This window comes from Epinephelus moara, chromosome 20, assembly GCF_006386435.1.
Source record: "Epinephelus moara isolate mb chromosome 20, YSFRI_EMoa_1.0, whole genome shotgun sequence".
NCBI lineage: Eukaryota > Metazoa > Chordata > Actinopteri > Perciformes > Serranidae > Epinephelus > Epinephelus moara.
Window position 1 is genome coordinate 15208681 of NC_065525.1, and position 13100 is coordinate 15221780.

The 13100-nt window shown below is 42.7% G+C and overlaps 1 protein-coding gene across 4 annotated transcripts in view; it reads left to right on the forward strand.

Moving 5' to 3' along the window:
• The window catches only part of tspan9a (tetraspanin 9a), a 251282-nt gene extending 241244 nt beyond the window's left edge, over nt 1-10038 (forward strand). For all 4 annotated transcript variants that reach the window (XM_050073069.1, XM_050073068.1, XM_050073070.1 and 1 more), the window contains one exon: nt 2766-10038. In XM_050073069.1, coding sequence (XP_049929026.1) covers nt 2766-2837 — 72 coding nt within the window. In that variant the 3' untranslated portion in view covers nt 2838-10038. The remainder of the gene's footprint in view (nt 1-2765) is intronic.
• Nucleotides 10039-13100: the final 3062 nt, after the last annotated feature.

The following is a 13100-nucleotide window of genomic DNA, read 5'->3' on the forward strand; positions in this document are numbered from 1 at the left end:
AGCTGGTGGCGCTAATTCTTCAGTCAAGGCCCATTAAACCGTTGCAGTTAAAGAGGGCACGAGATATGTTCAGACCTTAAACAAAAACAATGCAGAAAGCTTGACGGAAACGAGGTAATATGGTTGTTTAACATTAATTTGAGGAAAGTTACAGTCTCAGTAGTCCATACATATCCGATGTTTTCGTCTGCTTGAGTAACGCTTAAGTCTCATGCTTCATATACGCCATGATTTATTCGTTAAAGCCACAGTGTGTAGGAATTTCTCCCATCTAACGTTGAAATCATATATTGCATTCAAATGGATTGCACACTCTAGCGCCTCACTGTTTCAAACGCGTATTGCAACAACGGTAGTCGCTGTGTACCAAAAAGCTATGATAACATTGATGAAACCATGTCATCCGATACTTCATGGAGTATTCATTCAGGCTCCTACACAGACACACGCGACACGAGTTGACAAACCCCCTCCTCACCATGCTGGCTGTGTTTACTACGTAGGACTGTTGGGGCGGGTGTAAATCGAAACAAACCAATCACGTCTTGTCTTGACAACTGACAAGTGGCTCAACCTCACACACCTCATCCCTCTCCTCGCATCACTGCGCCGCTAACCGCGGTGCTGGCCGCTAACAACTAACAGCTGTGGGACTTTGTTATGCTGCAGTAGTGCCGGGGTAGTAGTGAAACGCCTCTTGCTCCTCTCCTTCAGCTTCTCAGCCATGCAGCACTGGCCTGGCTCTCAACGAAAACGCCGAAGGCGGGGCTGTATGTCCCTTGCTGGCAGATGTATTCTCAAGATGGCGAAACGTTATGGAACCCCCCAGACGACTTACCCGCACAATGTACAAATAAATCCAAAATTCTTTTTTTATGAGAATAAGTCAGGTTATTGGTGGAGGTAATAATACACCAATGATGACATATTTATGAATGCAGACATCAATTTTTGCCAATAAACAACTGAAATGTTACACAATGTTTTTGTTTGTATCAGTACATCAGCTTTACCGCATCAGCCAAGCATAAAAACTTTAATAGGTCATGTTGACTGTTTTATAACATTTTCTACTCTGGTTTTTGTTACGCACAAATGAGCATTACAGCAGGTGAATGGATGCACTTGAAATTTGTGTACATGCAATACACCCCCCTGCCATTTGCTTGTTTCATTTCACTGCTCATACCTTCTTCCTTTATGTTCCCTACCCTTGCACGTCTGTATGTAAATCGATTCATTCATTCAGAGGAAGGTGGCCTCGCTATGAAATCTCCTGTGTTGAGTTTTGCAAGAATCCACACATTTCAAATGTTGTCATGTCAAGATGGTGCTTGAGTTTGTTAAAGTTCACAGCCGCACGGCGAGAAAGTCAACATTATTTATCGGCCAGCTTCAGATCACTATGTATTCATGACAAGATCACACTCTTCTTATATGCTCGTGTGCATTTATTCTAACTCACCGGCTCTCTTCTCTCTGTCTGACACTATCTCCTCTCTGTCATTTCATTCCTCTGAAAACACACACACACACACACGCACAGTACGCACATGCAGAACAGTGACAAATATTGGTGCTGTTCGGAGACTGATAAAGTCTTCGTGCAGAATTAAACCCCACAACACCGACTTGGCTGACATTAATTTTAATGATCTGTCTCCCTCTTCATCCACACACACACACCCCTCACACTGAGTCAGGTGAGGGGTGGGGGCGTAGCAGAACAGACCTTGAGCTGTCAGATTAGCAGACTCAAAGGCAAGCAGGGGGACATGATGGAGATAAGCATCATGAAAAAGCTGATGCCCCACATGTCTGCACTGTTACATAATGGCCAGAGGCGTGGAGAAGTGGCTTATGAATGATTTAGACCAGCAGCATATATGACAGACTTGGAAAAAGCCTATATGTATAACTTCATCCACAATGGTTTTAGAAATCTCAGCTGTATTTATATATTCTTAAGCAGGGACGGATGATGGAGCTTTGAAGAGTCCTGCAGGAGCGACTGTCATGTTGTCTCACTCAGAATGAATGAAGCAGACAGCAAAAACGCTCAGTGAATGTCAGAGCTGCACAGATGAGCCCCATGTAAATAATTGGGGTTAGTTTTTCATTGGTCCTAACTCCCTCTTAGCTGGATGTTTACCCCAAATGATACTTCAGGTTTTGACTGACAGCGGCTTAAGGTAGCATTTTCTCTGAAGCGGCCCTACGAATTAGGCTTTGACTGAAACTAAAGGAAGAGAATCAGCAGCTTTCCCGGGCTAATCACATCCCGTAGGAATCCCCAGCTGAGGCTGTTTTGCAGGAAGTCCACGTTGCCTTTTTAGTAAAGACTATGCACCAAACAGCACTTTGCCGTTTCCCTGCCATCCTAACTTTGCCAGATAATGGTTTTAGGATCAGCCTTGTGACTGTGTTTGATGTAGAAGTATCAGGGGTAATGGAAACTTCAAAGAGATCGCTGGCTACTTTGATTCAGTGGCATCTCAATTTACTTCATTGACTTAATGCTTGTGCATGCTGTATATATATTTTTCCTCCATCATAAAGATTCCAGAGCTCTCGTTTGAAGGACTTCTGCGGGAAAAAAAAGGGGGCGAACGAAAATGTGCCTCTGCTTCACCACAGGATTTACTGTGCATCAGAACTCATTGTAGCCGAGGGCATCAACATCAAAAAGACCACACAGCGACACACATAAACATACATATACGCGCAGACACAAATTCACTATCTGCTTCTCCTCTCCTCCACAGCTCCTGGGCATGGCGTTCTCCATGACGCTGTTCCACCACATCCACAGAACAGGGAAGAAGTACGATGCTTAGCCTTGGGGGGGAGGCATCCACTGGAGAGGAGCCCCACTGCCTGATGGGATAAGACTCTGATTTAAACACCCCTGCTCCCCCCTCCTCACTTTACAACCTCTTTAGAGCATCCTTTGCCCCCCCCCCCACCCCCCCTTTCCCATCCCAGACCCTCTGTACAGATTCCAGCTGTGTCCTCGCTCTGTTCTGCTCTCTCCTCTCACCATTCATTTTGCCAAAGAGTAACACAACTGGAAGAGAAGGGACACCTACTTTTGGCAAGGAAGAGAATCCCATTGGTTGTCACTCCTCTTGAGTACATTTATATTTTATTGTCTTTTTTTTTCTTTGCTTGGACTAACAATTTGCTGGAAGGAAGGATGGATGGATTTTGAGACAATGAAGACTTTACTAATGCCCATGCACACCACTCCGAGGCAAAGAGAACACATGAAACTGATATTACCCTCCAGATCTTGTGGAGTGTCTTTTTTCCTCATGTTGAAGTCAAGCCCGCTTTTCACTTGTAAATGGCAAAAGTTCCAACATGGCATGCTAGTTTTCTACTTATCTGATTTACCTTTGTCGTCAGAATGTCAAACGTCTTCATTTTTTTTCTTGTTTTCTTTTTTTTTTTTTTTGTAAGTATGTCATCGATGCTCCTGTGGAATGTAAGTGTTGAACAGATCAGTGCAATGAGTTTTCAGATGCGTGTGTGTGTGGGGTTGGATTTGATGTGACGCTGCTGCAGAGGGGCACAGACACGTGGGGACGGTGTTTTAATGCACACCATGATTCATATATTTTTCATCTGGCTGTGGAGATTTTTGGTAGAGTGAGCGTGATAGAGGAACGTCATGATGAGCATGAGAAATCATCAGTGGGTTTATTTTACACCAAATTCTGCAGGATCCTCTGAATAATAAATTGTAATGCATAAATCTGCCTGTGAAAACACACACACACACACACACACACACACACACACACACACACACACACACACACGTTGTGCTGCCACACAGCAGCAGTATTCCCATTCCCTATGAGACAGTATAAATGGTGTAAAATGGCTGTTTATTAGGGCTCCACCAGGACTGTCAAGTGAAGAGATCTGGGTGATGTAGTTCCTCCTTCGAGAATACAGAAGAAGTGTGTGTGTGTATGTGTGGCTTTACGGATGTGTTTTATCACATTGTCCAAGCTGCAGAGGAGAGAAAAAAAACAGCACACAGAAACACGAAGCAAAGCAAGGGCACAAGGGGCAAAAACAGAGCAGACATGTTGTCTCCCTGCTACCATCAATTGTGTTAGCGGAGGCGGCTAGAGACTTTCTCTTCTATATTCTTGAGATCTCATCCATTTGCTCTGCCCTCCTCACCCTTCCTCTCTTTGGCTGTCAGCTCCTCCTGCCTCCATTTTTCTCTTTCTTTTTTCACCCCAATTTTCTTCCCACGCGTCAGAAAGCAAGGAGCTTTATGATCCATATGTACACACAGTATCTCTGCTGACATTCCTGCTCATCACAGTCTAGTTTGCAACTTCACTGATTTTACGTAAACTTCCTTTTCTCCCAGTCACAGCAGAGAGGGTGGCGGGAGTGTAGGCAGATCAAAGCTTAGACCGATAGTTATGGCAACATGCCCTATAGAACTGTTTGTCTGTTTACTGCTGATTCGCAGCAGGAAGCCTGAGCATTAGCCTGCTTCTTCAAGACTGAAAATACTCTATATCTGCTGTGGTGACTTAAAGAAAATGCCCTCCAGTGTGTATGCTCTATAGGCTTCAAAGTTTCTGTGAGCATGTGAGAGGAGGTGGTGTAAAAGACTGGCCTATTGTTAAAGGATCATTTCAGTTTAGGGAGTCATTTGGTTATGAATGGTTGTCATCAGTTATGCCAACACTGTACTCACCGAAGTAAACAGTGAGGACGTGGCTACAACATTTAGGTGATCAGATCAGGTTGTGAACAGGCCAACAGTTTGACCAGATTAATAGGTAATAATCAATAATAATTCCTCAGTACACAGGAAAACCATGCCCGCACAGCTACAGTAAGTACAACAGGTCAAAGCTGAACTGATGGATTTTTTAGACAGCTTAAGCGCTCATTTATACTCCCTTAATGTACGAAATAGATCTGTTCATTTAAAACAAAGCTGTCACTGCCTACATACCTACATGCATCCAAATGTTGACATACATACATTCACTAGATGGCTCTAAGAGGCAGAGTGAAAACTCCCCCACAATAACAAACAGGCGACAGTGGAGGAGGTTGTAGTAATGTACCTTTTAACAAAGGCAGCATTGTTGAACACAGTGTTCTGTGAGGCCATTAAAAACATCGCAACATGTGGACGCCATTTTTAAAATGACTTTGACGTGTCCCATGGTCGTGTCCCACTTGAAATACGCTACATTGCCACCATGATTTCAGGAGGTACCACTCCATCTTCTGATCAAATTCAGGAGTACGGACAGAAGGCGCTGTCAGAGTTAAGCATTAATTACCCTTAAGTAATCATTTCACAGCTCACGTTTGTTTACTCCTACAAATAAATTTGGCCAGTCTGGAAGTTTGTTTAAAACCTTTATGATCGTCTGACTGCTCATGTTCCTTATCCCTGGGACACACCGCCTGCATGAGCAGCACATGTGAGTCGAGGAACATCTTGTATTGTTTTTCGGTGCCTGTATTAACAGGTAATAGCAGCCACACTGCCTGTGTGAGCATCGCTGCTTAGTTGTGGCTCAGCTGCTGCTAAGTTGAGGAACATTGAGAAAACAGGAGGCTAGCCGATTTTTTTCCATGTGACTTTTTTCCGTTGCAAAAATAGACTGACAGTGGTCTTTTATTGATCATACTGATATTATACCACCTTTCACTACAGTTTAATCGCTATATCTGTCACAGACATGAAAAAATATAGTGAGCTGCAGCAGTTCAGCAAGGTTGCCGTCACATTTAACGGAAGACATTTGGCCTTGTGTCACTGTAGGAGAAGCACAGTGTAAATAATGAAATAAATGATGGCGGAGTTCCATTTAGCTGCTTCAGGTTCTTGGTGTTGTCAGTGCTTACTCACCGTCACTCTCACTGGAACACTTGAATAAAACAAAGCCAGCATTGGTGTTGTGCTGCGCTTTTCCTACTGTGACAAGTCAAAATATCTGCTGTGAGAAAGGCTTATTGCCATGTTGCTTCATTTCAATACTCAAGACGTTGTGTTCATATGGCTGTTATCTGTGTGGGAGGGGGTCTTGTTTTGCCTTCAAACAACAGCAACTTGTCTTCTGATGTAACAATGCCATTTCCACACAAACACGGTTACAAGCAGCTGTTGGCATCTCTCACAGTGGGCGACAAAATATGCTGATACAGACGCAAGGCTCACCATTTCTTCAGATTCAAATCCGAAACTTTGCCATACTGGCGCAGTTTTAGTTTTCTTTGAGACAAACTCTGTCATGTCTTGTTTCGTCACCCCAAAAAACACATAAACTTTCTGGTAAACAAACACAATGTGCACTGTGCGCATCTTCCCCTCCTCCACCTCTACTGAAATTTTACCCCTCCATGTTGCCGGCCTTGACTTGGCAGATAATTGCACATGGCCTGTCAGACACTAGTCTGTTGATGAACATCACGTTGTCACGTTGCTAATGCAATACAAGTTGAATTTAGCACCGTGGTGCCGTCTGCACAAGTTGCTGTCTTTTAATTTGCCACAATGTGTTATAATGACTAACGCCAGTACAGCCAGTTTGCTTAAAATCAAACCAGTTTAAGCTGGTACACTGTACAAACTCAGAAGTTGACCCAGCTCTACTGCACACCCACACAGGTGTTTTCAAGCACTCTGGCTGATCACACCTGTCCATGGTGGGAATTTTGGAGGGCACCGTGTGGTGAATAAATTTCACAGTTAGAATTCGGCTACTGAAAATGCAGAGCAGTAAAAATAGTGCACTATATTGCAAACAGGGAGTGATTTTGGACACAGCCAGTTTTTCTGGCTTGAGCACAGTAATGCGTCCTCAGTGCTTTGATTAGCTCATTTGTTCCTTTAACGACCAAAAAAAGAAAAACAGCCATCAGTGCAGGACTTGTGTAGAAGCCACAGTCACACAACTCTATGAAGAACTTACACTTACTGATAGGAATGATGGCCAGAACTACTATGTTGTATGAAAGCATGTAATAAACTGGATCAGGAGAGGATAGGTGATCATTTGTTTGCTGCTGTTGGAAGCTGAGTAGAGAAATCATTGGGACCAGAAGTGGATGCGTTCTAAATTGTATCCAAGGTAATCGCTGACAGGAGAGTTTGTTGCTTTGGATGAAGCCTTGGAACTCAAACACTGTATTGCTGCTACATGGGCTAACAAGTGACACAGCATTACCCACCAAGATTCACTCATTAGACATTCTTCCAGTCTGGCAGCCTGTATGCCTCAGAGTATCGCCTGAAGTCATTCTTTTTTTCTTTCTTTTTTTAATAGTTTGATAATGACTTAATCTGAGAGACAGTTTCAGGAGGAGATTTGTGCATCAGGAAGCAACAGATTTGGGCTGTGATGTGCGGCGACCCTGCTGGCTGTGATTCACTGCCTGCCCCCATATGCTCCGACTCCTCTTGTTGTGTCCACGGGGGGAACATGACAGCTGCTGATGTACAGCGCAGGCACGAGTGGTCACATCTCCTCTGCTTGGCTGCCTCCACAAACTCTCTACACATCCCTTATTTACTGCCTCGCTCTGCAGACACCCGGCGCTACATATACAGTAGCTGGCAGCACTGACACTGTGGAAATACAGCTGTGCTCTGTAGACGCCTGGAAGCAGCTGTGAGGTATACTCTGCATCCGGCAGGGTTTATAGGAGGAATAGCTGTAACTGGTTCTGTAAATCAGACTGCATTGTAACACTATCTGCAGGCAAAAACTTAAGAAAAAAAACCCGAGTTAAATATTTTGTTTTGGTGCTTTGTCTTGCACGGGGGTGGAAAGTGTTTAAACGCGGATGTCACTGAAAATGTGAGAATGAAGAATAGAGGAAATAAAACAAATCCAGTGTCTGTTTCCGAATCTGACGTCATACTTCAGAGAGCCAGCCTGCAAACTCTGCAACTCTTTGCCCTCGACTGATCTGACTGTGCTGACATTTTCTCCTCCGTGTGAACTCCCTTTTAGCTCTGCCACTGTCACCTAGATTTCATGGTCTTGTCAGAGAAACTGTTCCTTCGTGTTTTTTTGGGGGTTTTTTTTTGAATGCAGGGATGAATGCCGTTTTAACAAAAGCTGTTTAATGATGTTATTTTTGTACATTGGTTGTCGCTGTTTTAATGTTTGTTTTTATACGATATACTGTTGTTTTTTTCCTGTTGTAGGCTGTTTTTACTGGCTTTTTAAAAAAAAAACAGAAAAAATCATTCATGACAGAGGCTCTTTGTCGCTCATTGTGAGTACATGACACCATTAAGCATTTGTTTCATAGAGGATTAGTCTTCGCGATGTTCCTCTAAAAGGTGCAAAAATGCCTTTCTGTCTTAACATTGCTGCGGGCAGTTGAAGCAATTAAGTCAGAACTGATAGGGAAAAATTTGGCATACAGCATCGGGTAAAGCCCACAAAAGACATAGTGCACGCTTGTCGTGGTGCTTCTCTGTATTAAGACCTAGTTTAATTAAATTAGGACGTGCTGGTGTAATCTGCAGTATGTCTTTTAAAACTGCCAGTGTAAGAGCCATTATGTGTTTCTAGAGCATGATCTATTAGATGACACTGTACGACACAGAGCTCATGTCACTACAGTATATCAGCCCTGTGCGTTAGTCCTGGATGTAAATATGCTCATTTTACAACTGATGTAACTTACTGTTATACTTTACCTCCGCCACTTGTAATCACATTTACATTGACAGTTTAATTGCCATTCTCAATTGCCTAACAACTCATGCTCTTTTACGCTCATTTACGGACACGTCTTCCACCCATATGTTATCATGTTTGATAGTTTGTTTCTGCCTCTGTGACGTACAGGAGCGGTGTAAATTTGATGTAAATTTGTGTTTTCGTCAGTATGGTTTTCATATTTTATTTGCATCTTGTAGTAAGACACGTTTTTCCGTTCTGTTTTTTTGTTGTTTTTTTTTGTTTTGGAAGGAGTATGAAGTATTCCCTCTTATCCATGGAAGCACTCCCAGTAAGCCACCGGGCTGGTAAAGGAAGAACGCACATGCAGTAATTGGGTTTTGTCTGCTGTGAAGAATTTTGAGACATAGGAGCTATTTTTTATTTTATTTTATTTGCCACCTTCGACATATTATTTCTGTAATCTCCTCCTAATCCTTCCCCACCCGTGCTACAGCTGAATATCTGAGCAGTGGAAATGTATGCTCTAGAAATGGTGTGTTTGATGTTGTGTTCTGCTGGGTGGCACTATCTGATACCTGCCAGCCTTGTCCTGTGGAGTTTTTTCTGCTACATGTGAAAGCACTCTGAATATCTATACTAGGTGGTGCACTACCTTCTCTTTATTCTCCAAATCAACTATTTTTTAAATAAAGGAAAGAGTGTCACAAAAATCCCACGATACCGTACGCTCATTGCCTTTCATGTTTAATGACTCGATGCTCCTGATGTATTCCCTTTTTATGTCACTGTCAGTTATATAGGCAGTGTTTAAACAGTGTTTGGTGCTGAATTCTTTTTTTGGTGGGGGGTTGGACGACAGGACTTGGCATGAAGAGCAAAGTGAAGCGGTGTCACAGCAGATCCCATGGTGTACTGAATGAAAGAGAGTGGCGTCGCCGCCTTAAAATGGCCTCTTTTTTTAAAAAAAGAATAACAAAACCTGGGGGACTGCTGTCCGAAAGACGCTGAGATGAGCTAATGGTAGTCAGCCAGCCGAGCAGAGGGGTTTTTTAAAAGAACAAAAGGGAGATGATGAAAGTGGGAACCATCGCCAATTTGTCTCTCGTTTCCACAGCTTGGAGTGAGCAGCAGAGTATTTTTGTACGGAGCTTTATCCCTTTTTTAACCTAATTGTTATCAGGCCCATGTGTGATAGTGAGTGGAGTTTATTGTGCCATTCCATCCTGGCTTTTTGTTTTTCATCACTGTTCCTTCTATGCAAAAATATGACCTATTTTAGCCTTTGTACAGATTATTTTGTATGAGTAACATGTACTGAAATAAAGTAAACAGAATCAACCGTGGATACTTTTTTTTTTTTCCCTAATTGTTATAACAGCGTTTCACTTTTTTTCCATCCTCATCCTCAGCACAACTCATTACATTAACCTGAATTGGGGAAGGCTTTCATTTTGATGAGAGCGTTCGTTTGTCCTCACACAGCATTATTCGCTTGTTAACCTGCAGTGAAGCTGATCTCTGCAGGTTGTTTCTGCTGCTATCTGTTCTCAATCTGTCGTGTCTTTACATGGAAACTCGCTATCTTTTTAACTGCACGGCAGCGAGGCTTTTTAGTCTTTGTCATGCTGTTTTGACATGCAAAAGCAGCACGACTAATGGTGCTGCAGGCTTACTGTAGCTTCCTTCTGTTTGTCCTTAAAAACTTTAGTTAGCTTAAAAGATCTGAAGACGCTGTCTGAAGTACACTTGGTTTCAGTTTTACACTGTTTATATACATGTCACCTCTATAAACAGATATCTGCCTCTGTATGCAGAATCTGTCGGCAACGGGACAAGATTTCGGTATTAGAAGAGTTTTGGTTTCCATTTATAGTCTGAGTAGTATTGACCAGTGAAATCTTAACAATAGGTAAACAGTCCATGAGGACGGGCAGGCCACAGTGGCCAAAATGCAATCTCAGAGCCCATCAGCCATGGTCTGAGAACGATTTAGCTTTTAATTAGCTTTTTTATGTATTTGACTAATGACTGACGTACAAGAGAAAGTCTCAGCTTGGGTATCTGCTGGTTCCACCAGATTTCCCAAAATATTGGCAGATGCCAACATAGACAATAGCTGATGATTTCCAAGATTTGTATAAAAGTAATTACAGTTAAATTAAAGAGTCTTTCAAATTTAAGCAGGAAAGCTATGTGTGTGTGTGTGTGTGTGTGTGTGTGTGTGTGTGTGGGTGTGTGTGTGTTTTTAAGGAACGGGTTCACATTTTGGGAAAAACTCTGATTTGCTTTTTTGCCAAGAGTTTGGTGAGAAGATTGATACCACTCTAATGTATGTATTATAGACTGTATATAAGGATAGGCAATGCCACACACAGCTGTGAAACCCCCTTTCCATAGCATCAAATAACTAAGACATACACCAGTGAGTTAAGAACTACCTAAATGACTAAAGCTATCTTTGGGAAAAATATATTGGATGTGTACTTGAGTTTTTAGTTTGGACCATGTCCCATCCACTACCAGAGGATGGGCAGTGCTTATGACTGATACTGCAGCCAGCCACCAGGGGGCAATCAAGATGTCTCACTTTTAGGGAGCTTTGATTGGTCTGTTTGATAAAGATGAAGCTACAGCTAGCAGCCTAGTGTCGCTCACCAGACCTTTCTCAATAAAAGAAAGGTCTGGCTGGGCCGACTCTCACATTGAGATTGGAGAAAAAAATGCCCCGGCTGCTTGTATTTCTTTCAACCAATCACAACCGTTCTGGGCGGTGCCACAGCAACGGTGCGCTTGTAAAAATATTGCCGGGGGGAAACAGGTTTTGGTGTAACACGCCCACAAAAATATTGCCTACAGGACGTGAACCATGACAGAAAAATGGCTACATCCCTGCAAGATCAAACACTGCAAAAGTTAGTAAAGGATGTGTTGAAAACGGTTGAAAACTGCTACACAACCGGAGGTGGTAGGGTGGGACTTCAGTGGGTGGCTCGTTCCGCCCAATGAGAGGCTGATCTATGCAGCGAACTTCCGCCCACTCAGACTACTAGCAGCCAGGTAGGTTAGCTTAGCTTAGCATTACAACTGGAAAAAGCTAACCTGACTGTTTAATGATAACAAAATGCACCTAACACTGCCTCTAAAGCTCACCAATGAATGTGTTATATTGTATTTGTTGAATTTGTACAAAAACATAAGTGTTATGTGCAAGGCTACTTCCCAGTAAAACCACGTCAGTTTTAGACTTCCAAATGTTTCCAGTTTTTATGCTAAGTGAAGCAAACCACCCGCTGACAGCATGGATATAAAAAGAACTGGATACAAAGTTGGAGGCGAGACCCCCCTTCATGAAAGTTGCTCTGTGATGCTTGAAGCCAAAAACATTCAACTGCCTCTTATAAAATAACACAAAAGATTCTGCATTGTTGGGCTCACAGACTGGAAAAATAATGGACGTAGCTACCGTGACATCACCCACTGGTTTGTGGACTGCCTTTCTGAAGCCTCGCGTTTGGCATTTTGACTGCCGTCATCTTGGTTTTTGGAGCCAGAAGTGACCATATTTGGGCAAGAGGCTGGCGCTGTGGAGGAACAAGGGGTGGATCTGACTGAGACTGAGAACACTATTGTTAGACAGCCTGTCACTCTAGCTGCCTCGCCCTTAAATACGGGCCTTACTAACATTAAACAGGTAAATTATAAACAAAATCACCCCCGTACAGTTGTCATAAATGTTGAAATTAGCTAACTAGACCAAAACCATTTTTGGTACCAGGCTGTGAAGATGTTTATTTCTGCTATAAATTTGGGCATTTTAACACAGGAGTCTACGGGATTTACTGTTTTGGAGCCAGCCTCAAGTGGCCATTAGAGCAACTGCAGTTTTTGGCACTTCCACACTGGCTTTTTATCAGCCTCAGAAGATGCCCCTTGGTTGGTCCCATAGAGCAAGCACACTAGAAACTTCTGGTTTAGCTCTCCGCTAACTTACATGGGAATAGTAATTTGATCATGCAGCTTTTCTAGACTTTCCAGATGTTATTAGACCTCATGGATCAAATCCTGATAGGGAAGGAAATCATTCTGTGGCAGTTACGACACTAAAAAAATGTATCCACTGATTTACAGATGTCTCTTTCACAATGTTAATCTATGGGAAAAGGTCTTTTGGGCCCAGTGTTATCCTGTGATGGGCTCGGAAGTTAGTATTCCACTGTTTGGCAACCACAAAATTGGCTTCTAAGTCTGGTGCGCTTTCTGGGGGTCTGGCTGACAGTAGCTTAATATTCAGAGTACATACATGAGCAGTTTAGTTTTTCTTAATGAACAGGTCAATATTTTAGGAAATACAGGTATCCACTTTCTTGCTGAGAGTAAGATGACACGATTCATAATACTAACATG